The sequence below is a fragment of the Kogia breviceps genome, chromosome 17 (assembly GCF_026419965.1).
Source record: "Kogia breviceps isolate mKogBre1 chromosome 17, mKogBre1 haplotype 1, whole genome shotgun sequence".
NCBI classification, from domain to species: domain Eukaryota; kingdom Metazoa; phylum Chordata; class Mammalia; order Artiodactyla; family Physeteridae; genus Kogia; species Kogia breviceps.
The window spans coordinates 77,159,050-77,181,351 of record NC_081326.1 but is presented as its reverse complement, the minus strand read 5'-3'; the positions used below and the strand labels follow the sequence as shown (position 1 = coordinate 77,181,351).

The following is a 22,302-nucleotide window of genomic DNA, read 5'->3' as shown; positions in this document are numbered from 1 at the left end:
AGGGTGAGGACGGGGACACAGGAGAGAGCCCACTCCTCCCCAACGTCCCCGGAGAGCGCTGCTTACCAGGAGCCTGGTGGTCATGGCATAGGGAGATGGAAGGGTCGCTGCGGGGGGAGACAGACGTGCAACACTCAGGGCCGCCCGCGCCCTGGGGCCGAGGTGGGCTGGGGGGCCGGGCCAGGGCCGGGGGCGCACCGTTGCCGTCGTACTGAATGAGGAGGGTGTGGGCCCCCGCCTCCTGCCTCTTCTGGGCCAGGTGCACGAGGCTCCTGCAGAGCGGGGTCAGCGCCCCGGTGAAGCGCACAGGAATGAGGAACTCGAGCAGGTGTGGCCAGAGGACCTGCGGGCAGCAGCACGGGAGTTGGCAGGCGCGCGCAGCCGCTCCCGGGGGGCGGGCAGCAGACCCCCGGGCCGAGCGGGCAGTAGGGGCGCGGTGGGCCCCAGGCTGTGGTGGCACTCACGTCGCCCATCCTGTCCACGGTGGTGCTGACCAGGTAGAGGGTGCTGACACTGATGGCCCGCACGCCGTCTGCCGCCAGGGCCTCGCTGTCGGAACCCAGCTTCTGAGGCTGCAGGAGGGGAGGGCGGAGTGTGTGCTCTCTGCTCTCCAGGTTACACCGTCATGGGCTCCGGCCCTGAGGACGTGGCCTGAGCAAAGCAGGACAGACCCTGCCCAGCCCCCACTGAGGGGACGCCCATGTCACCTGTCACGGGCAGGAAGCTCACTCTGCACTAAAATCGCCCAAGGAAGTCGGCTCACCAGGCTTGGTTCAGCCACCAGAACAGTGGGAACCTTGACTCTGTCCTGATGGGCAATGCCGATGTCCACGGAAACCAGAGGCCCTCTGTGGACCTGATAATCGGCTGAGAAAATGGCATTTTCTACGAAGAACAGAGACAAGTTCTGGAACCCGATGGGCCAGTGGCTTCTCTCAGACCTGAGGAGACAGTGTTCCCTCCAGGGCCCGGCTCCCTGGGAACCTTCCATGTGGAAAAGGACTCTGCTCTCCAAACACTCTGAGTCTTCAACTCATGCTTTGAAATACCAAAAAGCAAACACTGAAAACCAAGAGAAATTGGGAAAACTGCAGTGACTGTAGGAGACATTGAAGACCTCTCCCTGAGAAATCAAAGATGGAGGAGAAAAAATAGAGATATTTAATAGGGTCTAGATAGCAATTTTTAAAGCATGCTCGAAAATAGATAAATCTTAATACCAAATACACACAAACAACTTTGAAAGTCTGACCACCTATTAGGCTAAAAAGAAGATCTCAACAAACTCTTAGAAGCAACAATAAACCTGGCCAGATTCAATGTAGAGAATGCCATAAAATTACAAACCCACAGTAGCCACGAAAAGCAAATCACCTAGAAAACTTTAAACATCCTAAAAGAAACTTTGGGTTAATAAAGAATCCACACAGAAACTGCAAACTATCCAGTAGTGAACACTGAGGACACAGACAAAGCCCAACAAAAGCAGAACTATTAGGACACATAGACCAAGAACATAAACTTAACCTGAAAAACATACTGTAGGTGGGAAAATATTAATATGAACCAAGAACAAGAAAAACATGTGAAAGAGTATAACAGTTAAATACAGAATTTGATTCAAGAAATTAATAGTGAAATGGTTGCTGTGAAGAAAGAAATAACTGACTTGGAAGAACAGATTGAAGACTTCAAGGAAACGAAAAAGAAAGCTGTTAAAGAAGTGCTAACATTCAGATAACAGAAGTGCTGGAATGAGAGAGAAATAAAAATGGAGAGCAAGACAAAATTAAAAAGATAAAGGAGACAAGCTCCCCCCAGAAATAAACGATGAAAAGAGCTCATCTGAAAAGTGGCCACAGAGCTACAGGTAAGGACAGGTCAGGTGAGCCTAGAACATGTTCTTGTACCAGAAAACAAGGAAAGGCTCTCACTCAAAAAACGATGGGGGCGCGCCTTGCCTCAAGGACACAGGGGCCCCCTCCACAGGGGCTCCCGCAGGCCAAACTCAGAACAATCTGACCACCGAAACCAAAGACAGAAATGCATGGAAGAGTAACCCATGAATCCACACTGAGATATTACAGATGAACATAAAAATAGCAAAAAGCTCTTTGTTACAACAGAAGGTCAAAAAAATAAGTATAGAAAATTAATGGAGTTAGAAAATGAACAACTGATGCTAAAACTAGTAGGGAAAACTTTAATCAGCAAGTTACCGAAGTTTACACGTGTTGTAACATGTGTCCAAATCTCCTTCCTTTTTCAGGTTGAGAAACATTCTACTATATAGACAGAGCAGACCGTGTTTACCCAGTCATCCCTTGATGGACACTTGGGCTGCTTCTACCTCTTGGCTATGGTGAATGACGCTGCTATAAACAGGGGAGTGCAAGTATCTCTTCAAGATGCTGCTTTCCTCTCTTTTCGGTAAATACCCAGAAGTGGAATTGCTGGATCATATGGTAATTCTGTTTTTAATCGTTTGAAGACCCGCCATACCCTCTTCCACAGCACCTGAAACATTTTACATCCGGGAACTCGTCTTTTGAAACTTCCCTAAGTGAGAAGACTGTTTTGGCTGCCTGAGCACTGGACACGGGCTCCCCTGGGAGTCTGGCATTTTGCTGGCTGTGGCAGAAGGTGCCTACCTCCAGTAACAACCCTGACTCGGGCCGTCAGATGGGCTTCCCTGGGCTGCATCTCTCTGACGCAGGAGGGAGTGTGCTCTGTGTGGCCCCTCCTGGGAGCACACAGGAAACCTGCACATGGATTTTAGCTACGAGTACAGTTACCTCTGAGTCCTACAAGTCCTTCTAGTGAACCACCAAGCATGTAGGTGGTCTTAGGACCCTTCACCCAGAGACAAACCATCAAAGCTTACTCAAGAAAAGATAACCTAAATAGTTCTTTGTCTATGAAACAATTCATGGTTAAAAGCTTTTCAACAAAGAAACCTCCAGGCCTATGTAGTTCCACTGAGGGATTCTACCAAAGATTTAAGGAAAAAATACCAAATCTTCACAAACTCTTCCATAAGTTAGAAGAGGAGGGGACATGTCCAAACTCAACTAATGAAGGATCACCAGAGAGAGACATTACAGGGAAGTGTAGGCCAATAACCCTCTTGAAGAGGTGCAAAATCTCTCAGCAAAGTATCAGGAAATCAAATCCAGCAATATATTAAAAGCATTATAAATCATGACCAAGTGTGGTTTATCTTGGAACTGCAAGGAATTCAATACCTAAAAAGCATTCATTTATGTCCATTTCAAATTCAAAAGAATTGAAAGCAGAATCTTTCATATTAAAAGACTGAATGTGTTCCCCTTAGAATGGAAACAAAGCAAGGATGTCTGCACTCATCACTTGTATTCAGCATTGTAATGGAGATTCTAACCAAGGCAATAAGGCCAGAAAAAGAAAAGGAATTCAGATTAGGAAGATTGAGCTGTCTGTTGGAAAACATGACTGTTACATGGAGAAGATCTCAAAGAATCTATAAAAAGTAAGGCCACAGGATACAAGGTCAATATGTAAAAATCAACTGTATTTCTACACACTAGCAATGAACAATTGGAAATTGAAATTAACAAAACTATACTATAACAATAGCACTAAAAACATAGTTACAAATCTAACAAAATATGTGCAGGATCTATATGCTTAAAATTATGAAGTACTGACAAAAGAAAGCAAAGATGACCTAAGTAAATGTAATACACCATTTTCATAGATGGGAAGACATCAATTCATCAAAAGATATCAATTCTTCCCAAAGAGTCTATAGATTCAACACAATCCCAGTCAAAATTATAATAGAACACCAAAAGCAAGAGCTATAAATTAAAACCTGAAAAAGTGGACTTCTAAAATATTAAAACACCCGCTTTTTGAAAGACATTGTTAAGAAAATAAAAAGATAAGTAAGATGCAACACACTTGTCAGAAAATATTTCCAAACCATAAATCTGATAAAGAACTTGCACCCAAATTATATAAAGAACACTCTGTACTCAATAATAAGAAAGTAAACACCTCAAAAATAGGCAAAAGCTGTGAAGAGACAGTTAAGGAAGACATGGGGATGGCAAACATCCGTCGTTGGTGAGATGCCAGCCCGTCAGGACAGCTTGAGAAACAAACAGCCCGGACCCGAGCCTGCAAGTGCCCGCCCACAGGGCCTCTCATCTGCTGCTGCTGGGGCCATGAGGTGGCACAGCCGCTTCAGAAAACCGCCTGCAAATTTCTTATGAAATTAAATGCACACTTTCCATTCGTACTTACCCAGGTGTACAAACACATGCTCCCACAGAAACCCGTACCCACACGGTCACAGTGGCTTTTTTCGTAACTGCCACACTGCAAACAACTGGAGTCTCCTTCCTCTAGAGAGCGGAGAGCAGGCTGGCACGTCCGTACCACGGGACGCTGCCCAGCAGTGAGACGACAAGTCACTGGCACGTGAGACGACGCCCCCGACAGAGGTGGGGAAGCAGGGGCCCAGGGGCAGGAGGGTGGCGCCGCGCCCTTACCTCCGCCTCGGGGGGCAGCGCGCACTGCTGCACGATGTACTCGATCATGGCCTCGCCTCCAGGCTGCTCCAGGTAGCCGTGATGGGCCATGGCACTGATCACCTGCACCACGGCCCGCTTCACCTGCCCGGACCAAGGGGGGGCAACGGCCTCAAGGGGCGCCGAACAGCACGAGGGCCCGGCTGGGCCATGGAGTCTCACCCCTTCCTCTGCCTGCGCCTGTACCTGCCCCCGCCTTCTCCCCAGGCCCCTGCTACGAAGGCCGCCCGGCGGCCACGCTCACATCCCCAGGGGGAGGCCTCTTCCTCCTCTTTCCCTCCCGGGCGCCAGCCCTGCTGCTCTCTGGCTCCCGACGCGGGCCGGCGCCTCCTTGGGTGTCTCCCGACCCCATTTTGCCCTTCTGGGCAAGGTCCCCGAGTCTGCGCTTGTCACCCAAACACTCCTGAGAGTTCTGAGCCTGCTGTCCAGCCCCTTCGATAACTCTGTCTGGTGGCTCCAAGGAATGGCTGGGCCCTCGTGGCCGGAAACAGCACCCTCTTCCCGGGGCTGGCGCCTCCTCCAGGGCCTCCTGCTCTCACACTCCATCCAGACACCGGCCCGATGCCCCTCCCTGGGGACCCTTCCCTGTGTCCCGCTGACGCCTCTCCTCCCCGGATATCAGGTCGCACATCGCTGCCCTGTGCCCCCAACTACACGTGTGTCCTGAGTGACCGCAGGGCGGACAGGTCTGGGGAGTGAGCGACGTGGTAGCACGAGGGCCGCTCAGGCAGCGGCCACTGACACTGTTGGTGGCACGCGGTGCGGCCCCTTGGGGGTGACCCAGGGCACGGGGGCCCTGAAACAGATGCAGGTGGTTTGGGGTCCATTTCAGTAGCTTCTGAAGCTCTCACAGAAGGTCCCAAAGAACAGGGTGCCAGGATGAGCGCAAAGGCCGGGGCAGCCCCAGGACAGAGCTGAGGGGCCCTGCTGCCGCCGAGCCCGAGGAGGGAGGATCACCCCTGCCCTCGGCTCTGGGCGTCGCCCCCAAACCCTTGGATGTCCCACCTGAGCCCCGGGTCCTCGTTTCCCTGAGGCTTCGGCCACGCTGAATCACCTGGCCGTGGGATGGTTGAGGGTGGGGGCTTTGGGCCAGGAGGAGCTGGACGCTGAGGTCTCCATGACGGAGGACCGACAGAGACCGCAGACACAAGGCTGGCGGCTTCGCTTGGGGGCGGCCGGCACAGCACTGCCAGGGAGCCCAGGCTGCCCACGGCTCCACAGGGAGAGGACACGGGGCCCCGACTTCAGACCCTCCTGGGCCTGCCCCTCGCGCCTCTCCTGCGGCTGATGTTAGTCTGTGTCTTTTTGGTGTAATAAACCATAATGTGAGCATGACGACTCTTGTGAGTTGGGGGGTTCTTCTAGAGAACGACTGAACCCCAGAGTGGTTTGGGGGACTGCTTCCTAACTGCATACTTGGTTAACTGCATCAGGAGGGAGCGGGGGGTCCCAGACACACAGCTTGGCAGATGCCCGGGCCTGCACGCGCACACTGAGGCCCGGCCTGGCTCAGAGGTGGCTGCCGGGTCAGTGGTGGCCACACGGGCCGCAGCTGCCCATGGCGGAGCGAGGGCTGCCCTCTGACTTACCTTGCTACTGGTATCCAGAAGAGGAAGCTTCATGGAGGAGAGAATAAAGGGTTGCTTGACTTCCATCTGAGCGGCTGCAGGAAACAGACAGATGGCCCGGTCTGCCCCCCCCCCCGCCACAAGGCCCAAGGCCGCACCGCCAGGGTTCTGGCCTCAGCGTGGCCCTCCACGGGGCAGGAGGGGGGGACCGCGTATGCACAAGGCCACCCATTTCTCTCTGGCGGGCGGGAGGGGGAAATGACCTTTTTCAGCAAATAACATTATTTCACCCAATTAAAAAGCTAGGAGGTTGGTAGTTTAGGGCAGCAGAGAAAGAGTGGGCTGAGCAGGTATCCCAGTTCAAGTACAAGGGTCAGGGGGTCTCCTGGGGCGTCAGAATCACAGCAGGCTCGTTAAGCACCACCGGCCGCTGTCCCCTCTCCCCACTCCAACCTGCAGGCCCTGGTGGGCTCAGGTGTTCACTTTTCACACATTCCCAGGTGAGCTGGTGCTGAGGACCCCACTTCGGGAACCAGCAGTATAACCCCTCCTTTCCTGATATTTATTTATTTTAATTTTTTTTTTGGGGGGGGGCTGTACCACGCCTCAGGTGGGATCTTAGTTCCCTGACCAGGGATCAAACCTGGACCCTCGGCAGTGAGAGCACAGAGTCCTAACCGCTGGACTGCCGGGGAAGTCGCATTCTGATATTTAAATGGGGGTAAAAAGTGACTATCAAGAAGTGATCATGAGATTAATAAAATAAAAACAAAGCGGGACCTCCCTGGTAGACCAGTGGTTAGGACTCCATGTTCTCACTGCTGAGGGCCCTGGTTTAATTCCTGATTGGGAACTAAGATCCTGCAAGCCACATTGCGTGGCCAAAAAAAAAATTTGGCTGGGGGCTTCCCTGGTGGTGCAGTGGTTAAGAATCCACCTGCCAGGGCTTCCCTGGTGGCGCAGTGGTTGCGAGTCCGCCTGCCGATGCAGGGGACACGGGTTTGTGCCCCGGTCCGGGAAGATCCCACATGCTGCGGAGCGGCTGGGCCCGTGAGCCATGGCCGCTGAGCCTGCGCGTCCGGAGCCTGTGCTCCGCAATGGGAGAGGCCACGACAGTGAGAGGCCCACGTACCGCAAAAAAAAAAAAAAAAAGAAAGAAAAAAGAATCCGTCTGCCAATGCATGGGGCACAGTTTCGATCCCTGGTCCAGGAAGATCCCACATGCCACAGAGCAACTAAGCCCGTGTGCCACAACTACTCAGCCTGTGCTCTAGAGTCCATGAGCCACAACTACCGAGCCCATGTGCCACAACTACTGAAGCCCGTGCACCTAGAGCCCGTGCTCCGCAACAAGAGAAGCCACTGCAATGAGAAGCCTGTGGACCGCAACGAAGAGTAGCCCCCGCTCTCTGCAACGAGAGAAAAGCCCGCGCGCAGCAATGAAGACCCAGCACAGCCAAAAATAAAAGAAATAAAATAAAATAAATAATTTTAAATGCAAACAGAGACAGGGAGCACAGTGGTGGCGCCGACATTCCAAGGACAGCCCCAGGGGCGGGGTGTGTCATGATCCCACGTCACATGCGGAACTGGAGGCCTCACAGCCTGGAATGGCTGATTCCAGGTCTGGGGCAAGAAATATACACGATGAGCTCAGTTCACCATCAAAGGACTCAGAACTTCAAGAAGTCTCCCCACTCCCCGGAGATGACACAATTTGAGCTCCAATAATGGTAATAACTATAGATAACAATTAAGGACCTACCGTCTAGCACAGGGAACTCTACTCAGTGCTCTGTGGTGACCTAGAAGGGAATATAATCTAAAAAATAGGGGATATACGGATACGTGCGGCTGATTCACTTTGCTGTACAGCAGAATCTAAAATGACACTGTAGGGCTTCCCTGGTGGCGCAGTGGTCGAGAGTCCGCCTGCCGATGCAGGGGACGCGGGTTCGTGCCCCGGTCCGGGAAGATCCCACATGCCGCGGAGCGGCTGGGCCCGTGAGCCGTGGCCGCTGCGCCTGCGCGTCCGGAGCCTGCAGTTCCTACATAAGCCACACTCGTGCGTGGCTGAGTGGCGGGGGAAGAGTATCTCTTCATCAAGGCACCCAGAGCATCAGTGCAGCCCCAGCCGTGCCCCAGGCGGGGGACATCACTGCTGCCGAGGCCGCCTGGTACACACTGTGCCCCCAACAGTCTGGCCAAAGGGACTCGATTGGAGTCTGAGTTCTTGCCAATTTGCAAGAAATCCAGACGGACGAGAAAACCTCTATCTGCACCTCGAGAACACAGCCCGCCAAGCCGACCGTGTGAAACTCCACAGGTCCGATGGCCTAGGCTCTTCCGCGGATACATTACAAGGGAAAGAAAAGAGCACAGGAAACCTGCGGTTTAAAAGGGGCTGAAATGTGGGGAGTGTTGTTTAGCGGGCACAGAGTTTCAGGTTTGCAGGATGCAAAGGGTCCTGGAGGTGGCTGCACAGCAATGTGGATGTACTTATCACTGCTGAGTGTACGCCTACAACGCTGAGCATGGAAAATTTTATGTTATGTGTATTTTACCACAACTGTAAACAAGCAAATTAAACCACCAAGGCCCAAGCCCCCCCAAAGGGAGAGATGTAAATATATGTAAATATATACATATATATAATCTTTAAAAATTTTACTTTTTTACTGAAGTAGAGTTTACTTACAGCATTGCTGGCGTTCAGCAAAGTGATTCAGTTATACATATACGTATCTACTCTTTTTTTTTTTTTTGACTGCATTGCATTTGTTGCCGCTCGCAGGCTTTCTCTAGCTGTGGTGATCAGGGGCTACCCTTCCCTGCGGTGTGCGAGTTTCTCATTGCGGTGGCTTCTCTTGTTGTGGAGCACAGGCTCTAGGTGCGTAGGCTCAATAGTTGTGGCTCTTGGATTCTAGAGTACAGGCTCACTAGTTGTGCATGGACTTAGTTGCTCCGCGGCATGTGGGATCTTCCCGGACCAGGGCTCGAACCCGTGTCCCTCTGCATCAGCAGGAGGGTTCTTAGCCACTGCGCCACCAGGGAAGCCCTATGTATCTATCCTTTTTCAGATTGTTTTCCATTATAGTTTATTACAAGATACTGAGTATAGTTGCCTGTCCTACACAGTAGGACCTTGTTGTTTATCTATTTTATATATAGTAGTATGTATCTGTTAATCCCAAACTCCTCATTTATCTCTTCCCCCCAATTTTCCCCTTTGGTAACAAGTTTATTTTCTGTCTGTATGTTTCTATTTTGTAAATAAGTTCATTTCTGTCATATTTTAGATTCCACATAAAAGTGATATATTGTATATGTCTTCTTTCTGACTTATTTCACTTAGTATGATAACCTCTAGGTCCATCCACGTTGCTGCAATGGCATTATTTCATTCTTTTTAAGGCCGAGTAGTATTCCATGTTTTATATGTACCACATCTTTCTTTTGGCCACACCGCGTGGCTTGCAGGATCTTAGTTCCCTGAGCAGGGATTGAACCCGGGGCCTGGGCAGTGACAGCACCAAGTCCTAACCATATATACGTATACACACTTATGGCCAGAGAAAGAACTTAAAGGAGAAAATGAAAGACAAGTGGATACGAAGTGCCTTTGGTACATCATCGCGAGAGAAGAATTAACCAAGGGACGGCAAGCGAGGCCAACCGCGTAAAAAACGTTCAGCGCCACTAATGACCATATACAGCAGACCGGAGAGGAAGAGAAGGCCCGGCTGAGGCCCAGACGAGGCCCGCAGGCACCCGGGTCCCTGAGGGTGCTGTGGCTCAGGTGAGAGGCCTTGCTCTCTGTCCCAGCACCACCCTTCCCCAGGGAGCCAGCAGGCCACCAGCCACGTGCTCCTGGGCTCACGGCAGGACCCGGCCCTGCCCGCCAGGTGCTGCCCCCTCACTCCCCAAGCCCGAGAGCTGCCAAGTCCACACGCCCCATCTGGTCCAAGTGCTTGTTCGAGGGTCAGACAGAGAACACTTAGGCTTCCAGGGCCACAAGTGGTCTCTGTCACATATGTGTCTTTGTTTGCTCGTACATACAACCTGCTGCCATGTGAAAACCACTCTCAGCTCACGGGCTGTCCAAAAGCAGGCTGCAGGCCTGATGTGGCCCACGGCCACGGCCACGGCCACCGTTAAGCAACCAAGACTCACCGGAAAAGAACAGACTTAAGTGTGAAAACTGTTCAAGCTTATTGCTGATGACATTAGACTTAAAAGCGAGGAACCCGAATTCTTCCATCCAGTTGTGAGGAAATCATCAGACACGTGGAAACTGAGGGACTGTCTACAGAACTGGCCTCAACGCTTCTCAGAGGTCCGTGTCTAAGATGACACAACGTACCAACACATGCCTGTGCACAGACCCACACCGAGGGGCAGCCGCAGCAGGCAGCGTGACGGGTCGGCGGGGCTCTGAGCCACCAGACCTGTGGGCATGCGGCGGCTGCCGGCCCAGGGTCAGGGGTGCCGTGTCCCGCTGTCTGCAGCGAGCTGTCAAGGGCAAATGTCAGTGATGGACGCCTGCTGGGAGGCAGATGAGCGCTGTTGCTGCAACTCTTCAAAAAGTTTGGAATTTTGCAAAATAGAAAGTTGGGGAAAATATTTAAAGAATTCAAAGCAAAGTGTTCCTTTTCACCTAAAAGCTGGACAACGTCTGCCTTTTCCATCTCTGCGCCACAAAGCGCACTTACCGGCCGAGTTGATGACGTGCCTCACGACCTGGAGGGTGCCCACCCGGGTCCTCTCGTTGCTGGTGTCCAGCTTGGGCAGCAGGAAGGCCAGCAGGCGGTCAGGCGAGCAGCATGCTACAGGGCAAGCGCTCATCAAAACACTGTTTGTAACGAGCTGTCCTTTGCTCCCTGCTGGCTGTCTGCACCTCCAAGACAAGCAAGGCCCGGCGGCCAGGGAGGCCGGATGCTCGGGGCTGCGGCCCAGCCAGGCCTTGGCCGTATGCTCCCCAGAGACACAGGCGGGCAGCAAAGTAGACAAAGGGCCCCCCCCGCCCCCCGGGGCAGCCAGGCCGCCAGCCTCGTACCCAGCACCGTGAAGCAGCGCAGCACCTCCTTCTGGTTGCTCACCACCAGAGCGCTCGAGGACTCCACGGGCACGCAGATCTGCTCCGGGAATAGAGGGCGTAGTCACAGGGGCCCGGCAAGGCCACGGGAGGGACAGGTCCCCTGAAGATGCTGGGCCCGGGCTCCACCTCAACCACCATGCAGGGGCAGGTCCCCCAGGCGCTCTCTCGCCTGGGGGCAGGAGCCCCTCGCCTGTGACCGCAAGCGCCCGGGGGACCTCAGCCCACACCTTACAGTTGGCCCTCTCAAGGGAAGAGAGGCCTGGTTCCTTCTACACCCCACCCTTCCCCCCACCAGCCAGGAAAACAAATCCCCAAGACACATTCCTTGATGAGAAAGGAGACAGTTTCCCGCTTTCCTGGGCATGACATCCTGGGCTGGAAGCCACGGACCTCCAGAATATAGGAAGCACTAGAAACCAAAATACCTAGAGTCCATTCGTTCAAAATTGTAAAAGAAAAAGAAGCTGCACTAGTGAAAGTAAAAACAGAGGCTGTCGGCAGATGTGTCTCTGGGCTCCACTGCACCTCAGCGGGTGACACTCACCGGGGGCTGAGCTCTGGGTGGCACCCCAGTCCCCACTCAACCCCTCAAGGTCACAACAAAGGGCACCCGCAGGGCCCCCGGGCACAGGGCTCTAAGGTGAGAAGTGGCCAGGGTGCAGGGCCGGGTGAACGCCGGGCGGCCGGCTTCTGCTCCAGGCCCCCAGCGTGCTCCTTGGCACTTCCACTGCGAAGACCTAACCTGGCCACCGGGCTCACTCAGCCGCCAGCCCGGAGGACGCTCAGGCAGCCCAGGAGCAGGGAGCCGGCTTGGAAGCCGAACCCCCGCCCCCCCGGGGAGCCTTTAGAAGACTTGGAGAGAGTAAACCGCTGAGGTTTTCACGTGCTAAGTTTTGGAGTGATCGGGTCAAAGGGCAATAGATAGCCAGTGCAAATGGGTAGTCATCTGGAAAAAAGATAAAACTAGGTCCTCACTCTTTCCCTAAAATAAACTCCAGACGGATTACACAGTAAAAGTATAGGGGAAAATGAGAGAAGCTAAAAATTAATTGCAAAACTCGAAAGCCTTTTCCAAGTGTAGCAAAAGCTGAACTGTAACTTAAAAGATGGATAAATGATGGTGTAAAAACTAAATAATTTTGCATGGCAAAAAATACCATAAACAGAGCCACAGATAATGGACAAAGTAGAAACATTTATACATACATGATATGAGACTATAAATAACTGCTACAGATCAGTATGAAAAAAAACCAATAGAAAAACAAAAGACATGAATGGAAAGCTCTAAGAAAAGGAAATATCACATTTTCTCTGCCTTTTCAGCTTTTATATATTTATATTTCCTGTTTAAACCTCACCCCCATCCCATAGATAATCACTGTTTGTTTTTACAGTTTTATGCGATCACTTTTATATTAAGTAAATGATATTGTGCTACATCTCTCATTTTTTCCCTCACTTTTTTCAGAGTTGTAAACTTTGTCTCCATAGAGATCTTAGGCATTCTTCGTTAGGTGAATTCCCAGATACTTTACGATAAGTTTCTGTTGCTATTATAAATGGTCATTTTTTTGTACTTTCTAATTGGTCACTACTGATGGAGAAGAATGCTCTTGATTTTTACAGGGTGGTCTTGTAACTGGCAACCTTGCTGAACTTAGTTCTAGTATTTGTGAACTGATTCAGTTTGTATATGAGTGCATTTCTGAATGAATAAATCAACCATCCATAAAACAGACATCTACTGAGTGCTCACGAGTAACAGGCACCGGTGCTGGGACAGCAGGGAACAGAACAGAGCAAACCCTCCCCCTCACGCCTGTGCCTTCTCGCTGGGGAGACCCGAGTGGCAACCCACCTGTTGCTGAGTGTGTTAAGAGGAGCTCGGAGACTCGGGAAAAGCAAAGCGAGGACCGGGATGGAGGGTGGATGGCCAGGAGAAGACGAACGACAGGTCTGCCCTCGCTCCCTGCATTTATGTTCCTTTCCCCATTGACACTGAGAGTGGGGCTCTTTCCTGCTCCTGACACTAGAGGAAACGTACCTGTCTCCCATTCACCATGATGTACGTGGAGGGTTTGGGTATTTAAACTTCATCAAGTTAGAGAAGTTCCTTTCTGATCCTGGTTGCTAAGAGCTTTAACGACAAATAGGTGTTGAACTTTATCAAAAGCTTTTTCTGCATTGATTGATATCAGAGAATATTTTCGGGAATTTCGTTCCATGATGAGGTGAGCTAACAGGCCTCAGTGCTGTGCAGCCCCCCTGGCTGGGCCCTACACCCCTCATGTACTGGGAGCACAGTGCTGAGGGAGCAGTGCTGAGGGTGCAGTGCTGGGAGAGCAGTGCTGAGGGTGCGCAGTGCTGAGGGTGCGCAGTGCTGAGGGTGCACAGTGCTGAGGGTGCAGTGCTGAGGGTGAAGTGCTGAGGGTACAGTGCTGGGAAAGCAGTGCTGAGGGTGCACAGTGCTGAGGGTACAGTGCTGAGGGTGCAGTGCTGAGGGTTCACAGTGCTGAGGGTACAGTGCTGAGGGTGCAGTGTTGAGGGTGTGCAGTGCTGAGGGTGTGCAGTGCTGAGGGTGCAGTGCTGAGGGTGCACAGTGCTGAGGGTGCACAGTGCTGAGGGAGCAGTGCTGAGAGTGAAGTGCTGAGGGTACAGTGCTGAGGGTGCACAGTGCTGAGGGTGCAGTGCTGAGGGTGCACAGTGCTGAGGGTGCAGTGCTGAGAGAGAAGTGCTGAGAGTACAGTGCTGGGAAAGCAGTGCTGAGGGTGCACAGTGCTGAGGGTACAGTGCTGAGGCTGCAGTGCTGAGGGAACGGTGCTGAGGGTGCAGTGCTGAAAGTGAAGTGCTAAGGGTACAGTGCTGGGAGAGCAGTGCTGAGGGTGCACAGTGCTGAGGGTGCAGTGCTGGGAGAGCAGTGCTGAGGGCGCAGTGCTGAGAGTGAAGTGCTAAGGGTGCAGTGCTGGGAGAGCAGTGTTGAGGGTGCACAGTGCTGAGGGTGCAGTGCTGAGGGCGCAGCGCTGGGAGCGCAGTGTGGGGCAACTCCCTTCACTGAGCACAGGATCCTCACATCTAGCCTCACAGTAGTAGACCTAGATTTTTCTGTGTGGTCCTGACTTGGATTTGGAATCAAGACCAGCCTCAAAGAATCTATTAGGCAGCTCTGGATCCTTTTCTCATTTCCAAGCCGACCTGTGTAGGGTGGAAATGAGCTGTCCCTCAAAAGTTTGGAAGAACACAACCTTCAAACCACGTGGGTCCTGGGTTTGCTTTCAGAAAGGAAGGGCTTGGAATGTTGTTTCCATTTCTTTACTGGGTTAGTCAAGTTTTCTATTTCTTCTCTGCCAATTTTGACATTTTTAAGATTTTTCTAGGAATCTATCCACTTCACACAGTTTTTCAGGTTCATTACCGTTGCTCACACACTAAAATTACTACTTCATCTCTCTACCACAGCCCGACCCCCGGCCCTCACTGGGCACCGTCGTGTGTGTGGCAGGTGAGGGCTCAGGTGGGTGGGTCCGGGGGGCCAGGCCGGCATCCGGCAGGTGTGGGAGTGGAGCAGGCACAGAGGTGCCCGGCGGCAGGGGCGGGGGGGGGGACGCCTGCCCATGCGCGCTCTAGTTTTCCGCCTCTCTTCTCTCCCACTCAGAAAGTCCCACGGGCGCAACGTCCCCCCCCAGAGCTCCCGTGACCTCCACGCCCCTCATCTGACCTGGGGGAGGCAGGGTGTGCACAGCTGAGGAGCCTCCTTGAAGCCCTTTCTCCATCAGAGCCTTCAGGACCCCTGAAGGGGGTCTCCACCTGAGCCCAGGACCTCGGGACGCACGGCCAGTGCAGATGGCCCCAGAGCTGCCCTAGCCTGCTGGCTGCCTGCTCCGGTCCCTGCATGCTGGGGCTGCCCTGTGTCGCGCGGCTCGCACCCCAGCGTTGGGCAGACGACAGGGGGCCGTAGCCCCGAGGGAAGTCCGCACTTCAGCCCCACCTCCTGCTCCCTAACCCTCAGCAGGCACCTCCCCAGCATGCTCCCACCCCTCCCTGGGCCCCCAGCCCACCTGAGCGTGCAGGGCAGCCAGGAGTGAGTCAAGCTGGACGTCCAGCGTGCGGCTGCCCACGCTCGCGGCCGCCTCAAGGATCTGGCCCAGGCTCTGCTCGAGGAGGGAGGAGAGGGAGGAGAGGGACCGTCAGGGCCTCCTCCTGCCCCAGCCCCACCCGTTGGCTGCGGGAGTCTCCCAGCCCTCCGCCTGAGCGCTCGCAGGGGAGGGCCGGGAAGGGGACGCGCCGCGAGGTCCCGTCCATGCCCTCCGCTGAGGCTAACCGCCTCCAGGGCTTCCCCCCGGCCCCGCGCCCCCCACAGCTGAACTCCTGAGCACACCTTGGACACGTGGACGGTCTCAGCGTGCTTCTTGTAGAGGCCGAGGACTCCAGGCAGGAGCTTGGGGAGCTGCTCCTCCAGCTTCTCGCTGGGCAGCAGGCGGCTCATGGGCCCCAGGGCCTCCACCACAGCGAGCCGCAGCTGGGGGGGAGCAGGGACAGGCGATCGCGTGCGAACCGGCCAGCGACGCCCGTCAGCCCGGGCCAGAGATGGGCAGAGAGCCCTTCACCAAGGAGCCCACAGCCGGACTCGAAGACCCGGGTTACCGCGAGTGGGGGTCCTAAAGGGGAGGAGCGAGTGGGCCCAGGGGGAGAGGTCCAGCGCTGGGGCCCCAGAAAACTAGCCCTACTCTGTGAGGACCTGCGGGGCAGGGGAGGGAGGGGCACGTGTAGACAGATCTCAACACCCCCCCCCCCCAAGAACCCACAGGACAGCAGAAGAGGCCCACGTGCCTGGAACAGTACCTCTAGGCTGGGGGTGGGAGAGGAAAGCCAGCTAGGCAAGGCCACAGGTCCCTACGGGCCGCACATACCTTGGCTTCCCGGCTCTGCAGCCAGTGGTGAAAGAGGATGTCGTAGGCGTTGAAGATGTCAGTGGCGAAGGCATCCTTCCTGACCGTGGGGTCGGGGGCCCGCTCCAGGTCGGCCAGGTACTCCAGGGTGCTCTCGCTGAAGCGCTGCAGAGCTGTGGCGACCCACACGGTAAGCGGCGGCCGGCCCATGGCCGCACAGGCTCCGCGCGACACCTGCCGCTTCTAACATGCCACGCCGCCTGCGCGACACCCTCCAGAGCACACCCAGCCAAGCTCGGGACCAAGGCGCTGTGCAGGCGTGAAGGGGCCCCCAACTCGTGTGCTTCACAGAAGCTCAGAACGGGACCTTTTTCAGAAATAGGGTCTTTGCAGATACAATGTGTCAAGATGAGGTCACAGTTTGGGGGGGGGCAACTCCAACAGGACCGTGTCCTCACAAGAAGAGAGACAGACGCGTGGGGACAACGGAGGCAGAGCCGCACTGCTGCAGCCTCGAGCCAACGCGCCAGGATACGCGGGCACCTCCAGATGCCAGGGGGCCTGGAAGGTTTCTCTCCAGAGCCGCAGAGGGCGCGCGGCCCTGCCAACGCCCTGCTCTCGGAATCCTGGCCTCCTGAGCCGTAGAGAACACATTTCTGTTGTTTTAACCCCCCCAATTTGTAGTCCTTCGTTAAGGTGGTCCAAGAAAACCAGTACAGGCACCAACCTCCCCAAAATGCCCCCAGGCCACCACGCCAGGCCCACTCCAGCGTGCTGTGCCCACCTCTCCCCTCACAGAGACGCATGCCACGCGCTTTCAAGGGCCGCTGTGGCAGGCAGGCGTGGGCCCCCCAGGACACGTGTAGGAAGAAGACCTGGGGGCATGGTGGCGGGGTGCCGAGAGTGGGGAGCGCTGGCCTGGGGGGCTCTGTCCGTGGAAGGGACTGTGCCGTGGACACCAGGCAGGTAGGCCTGGGCACTCGCTTTGGTGCAGACCTGCGAGTGGTCAGCAGGACCTGGACGCTGGGTCAAGGGAGATGACGGGGCCACAAAGGAGAGCCGGAGGCCAGGACCTGGCCATGGGGCCTGGCCAGTGGAGGGGGAGATGAGGACGGCATGGCCCGGAGAGGCAGCGGCTCCCGGCTGGGCCTCCCGAGGGCAGAGCCCAGCGCCCAGGCAGGGGCTGCAGCAGCTGCCCCGGGGGTGTTTACTTGCCCCAGCTAACCACCTCAAACCTGGCCCACCTGTAAGGCTAATTTCTCAGCTTGGGCTTTGCAGCCCAGCAGAAAGACTAACCCTAACCCTCCATCCACAGGACGGCAGCCACGTTCACACGCGCTCAGGAGAGAACATAAAGAAATTCTGAGAGAAAAGTACCTCCCGGAGGAAGGTTTCTGTGTCATGGGCAGCCCTTCCACTGAGGATGGGCCCCCGAGGCGGGCTCTGGTCCACTACCTGCCACATGGCTGCTAAAACTGAGGCTGCAGGTGCCCCGAGAACCCTCGGCTCCTCTCTAAACGCCCCCTCGACGCCCCCTTCGTCCCCCTCTCTTTTGCCTCCTGGAGCTGTTCGGTCAGGCTGTTGGTCAAGCTGATCAGGGATCCTAGGTGTGTTGCATGGGAAGGTATTTCAGGATGACAGGCTACTATATGGCCAGAAGCAGAAACCCACCCCCGGATCGGTTACTAGGTTTGAGTTTTTCATCAGGTATACACACAGGCATAAGGTAAAAGAGCAATTCTCATGCACCCTCCGCCAGCCCAATTTCCCTTTCTCCAGAAGCAAACATGGGGTTTGGGTCTCTCTCTCAATAAATAACGCGCCCACGACGTTCCTCACCTACTGCCCGCAAGGCCAGGGCCAGTCCTTTCCGTCCATCCCTCCAGACCCGCGCTGCCAGAGCCCACCCACTCCCTCCATGAGCAGCTCTGTTTCCCAGAGTAACCGACCACCTGCGGTTTGAGTCTCCTTGGCTCTCCCGGCGCGAGTCACGAAGGCAACCTGCACATCTCTTGCCGCACCCTGGGGCTCCCTCGACCCCGCCGTGTGCGACCGCACCCTCCCTGATCCTTGCTTCTCCGGAAGAATCTTTACCCTCCTGCTCAAGTCGCACCTGGGCCGGGTTCCCATTCTCAGAGGGCGCCTTCCACTAGACATTTCTGATGCTCTCCCTTGAGCGGGAGAAGGCAAGACCACCCCATTTCCTCAGCCTCCTTGGACCATCCCTGCCCCACCCCCCGCAGAGACTTCTGGGCGCGGTGCTTGGAGGGCCTCCATCAGGAACAGATCCTGCTCCAGGGCAGGTTCGGGGATCACTGCACGACTCCCCCACTCCACTCTCTCCGTTCATTCTTTCCGGGGTGTCTTATTCGAATGCTGGCTTCATGGCCTAGGCTGCTAATTCTTTTCTTTCTCTCCTATTTTCCATATATTTGCATTTTTGCTCTATTTTCTGGAGGATTTCCTCAACTTTCTCTTCCATTTCTGCTTTCCATTTTCATCATGGTTTTAATTCCCCAAAGCTTAATTTTATCCTCCAAATGTAGCTTCTTCATAGCAACATGCTCTTGTTTCCCGAATGCATCTTCTCTTAACTCCCTGAGGATATGAACCACAGATTTCCTTTCCTGCCTGTTTTCTCCTCCCTGAACCGTCTGCCTTCCCCAAGTCTTGGTTTCTGTTTATTTTGCTGCCACCTTTCCTATCAGAGACTTTCCCTGTGGGCAGTGATTTTGGGCCGCCTATTGGTGCTGGACAGTGTGGCCAGGCCAGCCGTGCACCCTGCTGTCTGGGACACGTCAACACGGTCTCTGGGTCGCCCTCCCCACTCTTCCCCTGCCTGGCCACAGCGTCCGGCAAACTGGACGAGAACCTTCCAGTGTGCACGTGTTCCTGTCCTTGGCCCAGCACCGCTGCCCACGGTGCCGCCTTCCAGCAGTGACACAGACATCTGCCCAGAACCAGAGGCTGTCTGGAAGGACAGGAGGCCCCAGCCCGCTCGTGGCCCAGCCAGGCCGCTGATGGGCTGCTGTGGACCCTCCTGGCCCTCCTGAGGCCACTCCAGCAGGCAGGACCACTCTTCCCTCCAACTGCAGACGCCGAGCGTCTGTCTGTGGTGAGGAGCACACAGCTCAGCAGGAGGACGGCCTGCGGGCAGGTCTCCTGGCCGCGCTCTTGCCCCATACACGACATACCGACAAGGCGAGGCCTGCAGGGGCCTTTGGCCTGTGGAGGGCAGGGACCGGAGCTCTTGAGAACTGCAAGTCAGCTCTCTGTGCAGGCCCTGCACTTCCCGGAGTGAGGCCGGTACTTCCCAGAGGAGCTGTCCAGGGCCAGTAACTAAGCCCTCGGCTCCGACATGGGTTCTTCGTGTTCCCCCAGTGGCCTGGACGCATGCTGTCCTAGGCTGGTCTCCTCCCCGTTTGCACCTCGCCCAGCCCCTCAGCTCTGCCTTGGTCCCTTCTGTGACCTGCTGCATTCCCAGCTCAGCGGGGATTCCCAGCTGGCCAGCCCAGCTGCCCGGGGATCCTGTCACAAATTCCCTTTTCAGCCAAAACTAGGTCAAGGAGGGCTCCTGCCCTGCAAGCCAAGCCGCCTGCCAATCACGCACAGTGGGAGGAGCCTGCAAGAGGAAGGCACCAAAGAGGGCACAGCAGGGAATGGAGAGAATGGGGAAGGCGGGGGCTGTGAGGAGGGCTGGCAGGGGCTGGAGCCCCTCCTAGGGCCCCCTAAAAGCAGCGGAACCCTGAACCCAAAGCCACTGTGAACAGGGAGGGCTGGGGCCCAAAGCTCTAGGCCCTGGCTAGGAAAGTCCCCAGGTGAGTGCGAGATACGCAGCTTCCCTAGGAACCCTCCCCAAACGCCAATCCTCTAGCTACCAGCCCCCAACCCCAACCCTGGGCCCTGCCCGGTGTGGCCACGCCCTCACCACAGCTTGCTAGCTGGCAGCCTGGGGTGGAAGCCCAGCAGCCGCTAACAGGCTGGGCTGTGGGTCCTGTCCCCGTAGGGGCCTCAGATGGCCCAGGGGCTCCCTCTCCCTCCCCTCAGTAGCAGCCAGCAGTCTTCCTGAGACTGGTGGGGACACTGGGACACCAGGAAGCTGAAGGACAAGGGCAACGTGGTGGCAGCCAGAAGAGGCCCCCTCAGCCCCCGTGTCTCAGGACCCTCTGCTTCCCTCCCACACGACTGCCCTCCCCTGCCATCAAGAGTCATGCCGCGCGGCACCACCCCTGCCCGGGCACACCGAGGGCCACGCAAGGAAGGTGGGGGAGTGAACGCCACGCCCCAGGACGCCCCGGGGACGGTCACCCTGCCAGCGCGGAGCAGGGAGAGAAACGGGAAGCAGCTGCAGCTTTGGCTAAGTCTCCTCCCGCCCCGCATCAGGCGTCCAGGGCTCAGGGACTGCAGTGTACAGTCCTGGGCAGGGGGGTCACCAGCAGCAGAGAAAAGCAGTCAGACGGCAGAGGCCAGGTCTCTACCTGCAGCAGTGCCCACCCAGCCCACGCCTGCAGTCACCCTTCCTCCAAACGTCCCGCCCTCCTCCTGCAGCCTGGAGGACCTGCAGCCCCACAAAGGGGCAGTGGAGACAAAAGATCCAGGAGTGGACAGGCTGTGCCCAGCCCCTGCTCCGCAGAGACCCCCCCGCCCTCACAGGCCCACCTGGCCCGCAGAGGCCCGCCCGCCCGCCCGCACAGGCCCACCTGGCCCGCAGAGACCCGCCTGCCCGCACTGGCCCACCTGGCCCGCAGAGACCTGCCCGCCCGCACAGGCCCACCTGGCCCGCAGAGACCCGCCCGCCCGCACTGGCCCCGTCTTACCGCAGCAGAACACCACCCGCATCGAGTCGTGCTTGGCCGCACTCAGCATGGGCAGCATGGTGCTCAGGATGGACGTCAGGAAGGGCACCACGCCGAACACTGCAAGAGGGGTACGTCACGGGGGCCCCACTGCCGTCCCCCCGCAGCCTGTCCTTCCCTCGGGCCCTGAGCCCCAGGGGAGGCAGAGGGCACCCCGGCCACACGCCTCGAGCTCCTTCTGCACAGCCTGGGGCTCACGGTGGAGCTGCTGGGACACAAGGAACCGAGGCCAGCGGGCTCTCAGAGGTCCTCACGACCGCTGAGAGCACGGGTTGAAGGGGGCCAGGCCGCCACCTACCATTGGAGACTGAGAGGTTGGCGAGCGTCTGCACGACGAAATGGTGCGGCAGGACCCCAGGCTGGAACTTGCTCAGCATCTCCTCCATCACGCTGCTGATGAAACGCTTTCCCACTGCCACCAGGACGTTGCTGGCAGCCTGCTGCCAGTCACAAACCAATTCCTATCCCCCCAAAAGATCTGAGCTGGCACCCAGACGGAAGGAGGCAGACCTCACCCTGAAACCACCCAGGAAGCGAAATGGGACACTCTGCCCTCAGTCAAGCCAGGGGACAGACTGCCCGTCTTCGGGACGTGCTGCTGCTGCTGCCAGCAGGGCCCCCTGCTGAGCCCAGCGCCTCCACACACCGGGCACCACTGCCCCTACACTTGCCCTGAGGGTTTGGGAAGTTTGCTCTCTGCTTCAGTTTCCATCGGAGGTTGCGGGGTGACCCTCCCTACCCCAGGAGGGCAGTCAGCGCACAGGACCCAGGGGCCAAGCCCGAGGCAGCCGGACACAAACCCACACCCTTAAGGCACTTGGGAGGAAAGGCCTCGGAAAGCAGCTTCCCTCCCAAGCCAGGGCCTGGTCAGCCCCACAGACCTTCACTTTGGTCATCTCGCTGGAGGCCAGGAGGATGCTGGTCCTGACCAAGTCCTTGTCCAGCTCGCCGATGTGACTGTTCACGACCGTCTCCATGACCCTCAGGATCATCGTCCGGTGCGGATGCGCCAGCTGAGGTGGGAACCACGGAGAGAGGACCAGGACTCGCTTGTCTCTCACGGCTCCTCTCTGAGCTTCAGAGCGAGCCCTGGTCTCCTGACAGCGTCACTCTGGGCGGTCCGCCTCCTGGGGGGCTCTCCGTATGTCCTGCTGCAGCCCTCTCCTCGGCCACGCCCCTGAGCGCCCCCGTCCAGCACGTGTCGTCCTCGCCTTCACTGAGGACACGCAGACCACAGCGGAGGCTGTGACGGGTGGAGGGCATGTCACGGTGATGACAGAAAACCCTGCGACATGAGCGGAGCCCAGCCAAGGGAAG

The 22,302-nt window shown here is 56.2% G+C and overlaps 1 protein-coding gene across 25 annotated transcripts in view; it reads right to left on the bottom strand.

Moving 5' to 3' along the window:
- The window catches only part of MROH1 (maestro heat like repeat family member 1), a 67,495-nt gene that overhangs the window by 24,703 nt on the left and 20,490 nt on the right, over positions 1-22,302 (bottom strand). For 22 of the 25 annotated variants that reach the window (XR_010837526.1, XR_010837525.1, XM_067017630.1 and 19 more), the window contains 13 exons: positions 21,867-21,998; positions 21,284-21,446; positions 20,947-21,045; positions 16,151-16,302; positions 15,619-15,759; positions 15,299-15,391; positions 11,199-11,277; positions 10,855-10,968; positions 6,164-6,237; positions 4,536-4,658; positions 465-572; positions 199-343; positions 67-107 (listed from right to left, as the gene is read on the bottom strand). Coding sequence is in view for 23 of the 25 variants with exons in the window: in XM_067017630.1 (XP_066873731.1) it covers positions 67-107; positions 199-343; positions 465-572; positions 4,536-4,658; positions 6,164-6,237; positions 10,855-10,968; positions 11,199-11,277; positions 15,299-15,391; positions 15,619-15,759; positions 16,151-16,302; positions 20,947-21,045; positions 21,284-21,446; positions 21,867-21,998 (1,464 nt within the window). In the remaining 2 variants the exon portion in view is untranslated. The remainder of the gene's footprint in view (positions 1-66; positions 108-198; positions 344-464; positions 573-4,535; positions 4,659-6,163; positions 6,238-10,854; positions 10,969-11,198; positions 11,278-15,298; positions 15,392-15,618; positions 15,760-16,150; positions 16,303-20,946; positions 21,046-21,283; positions 21,447-21,866; positions 21,999-22,302) is intronic. The other 3 variants (XM_067017650.1, XM_067017634.1, XM_067017635.1) reach the window with 1 other exon arrangement.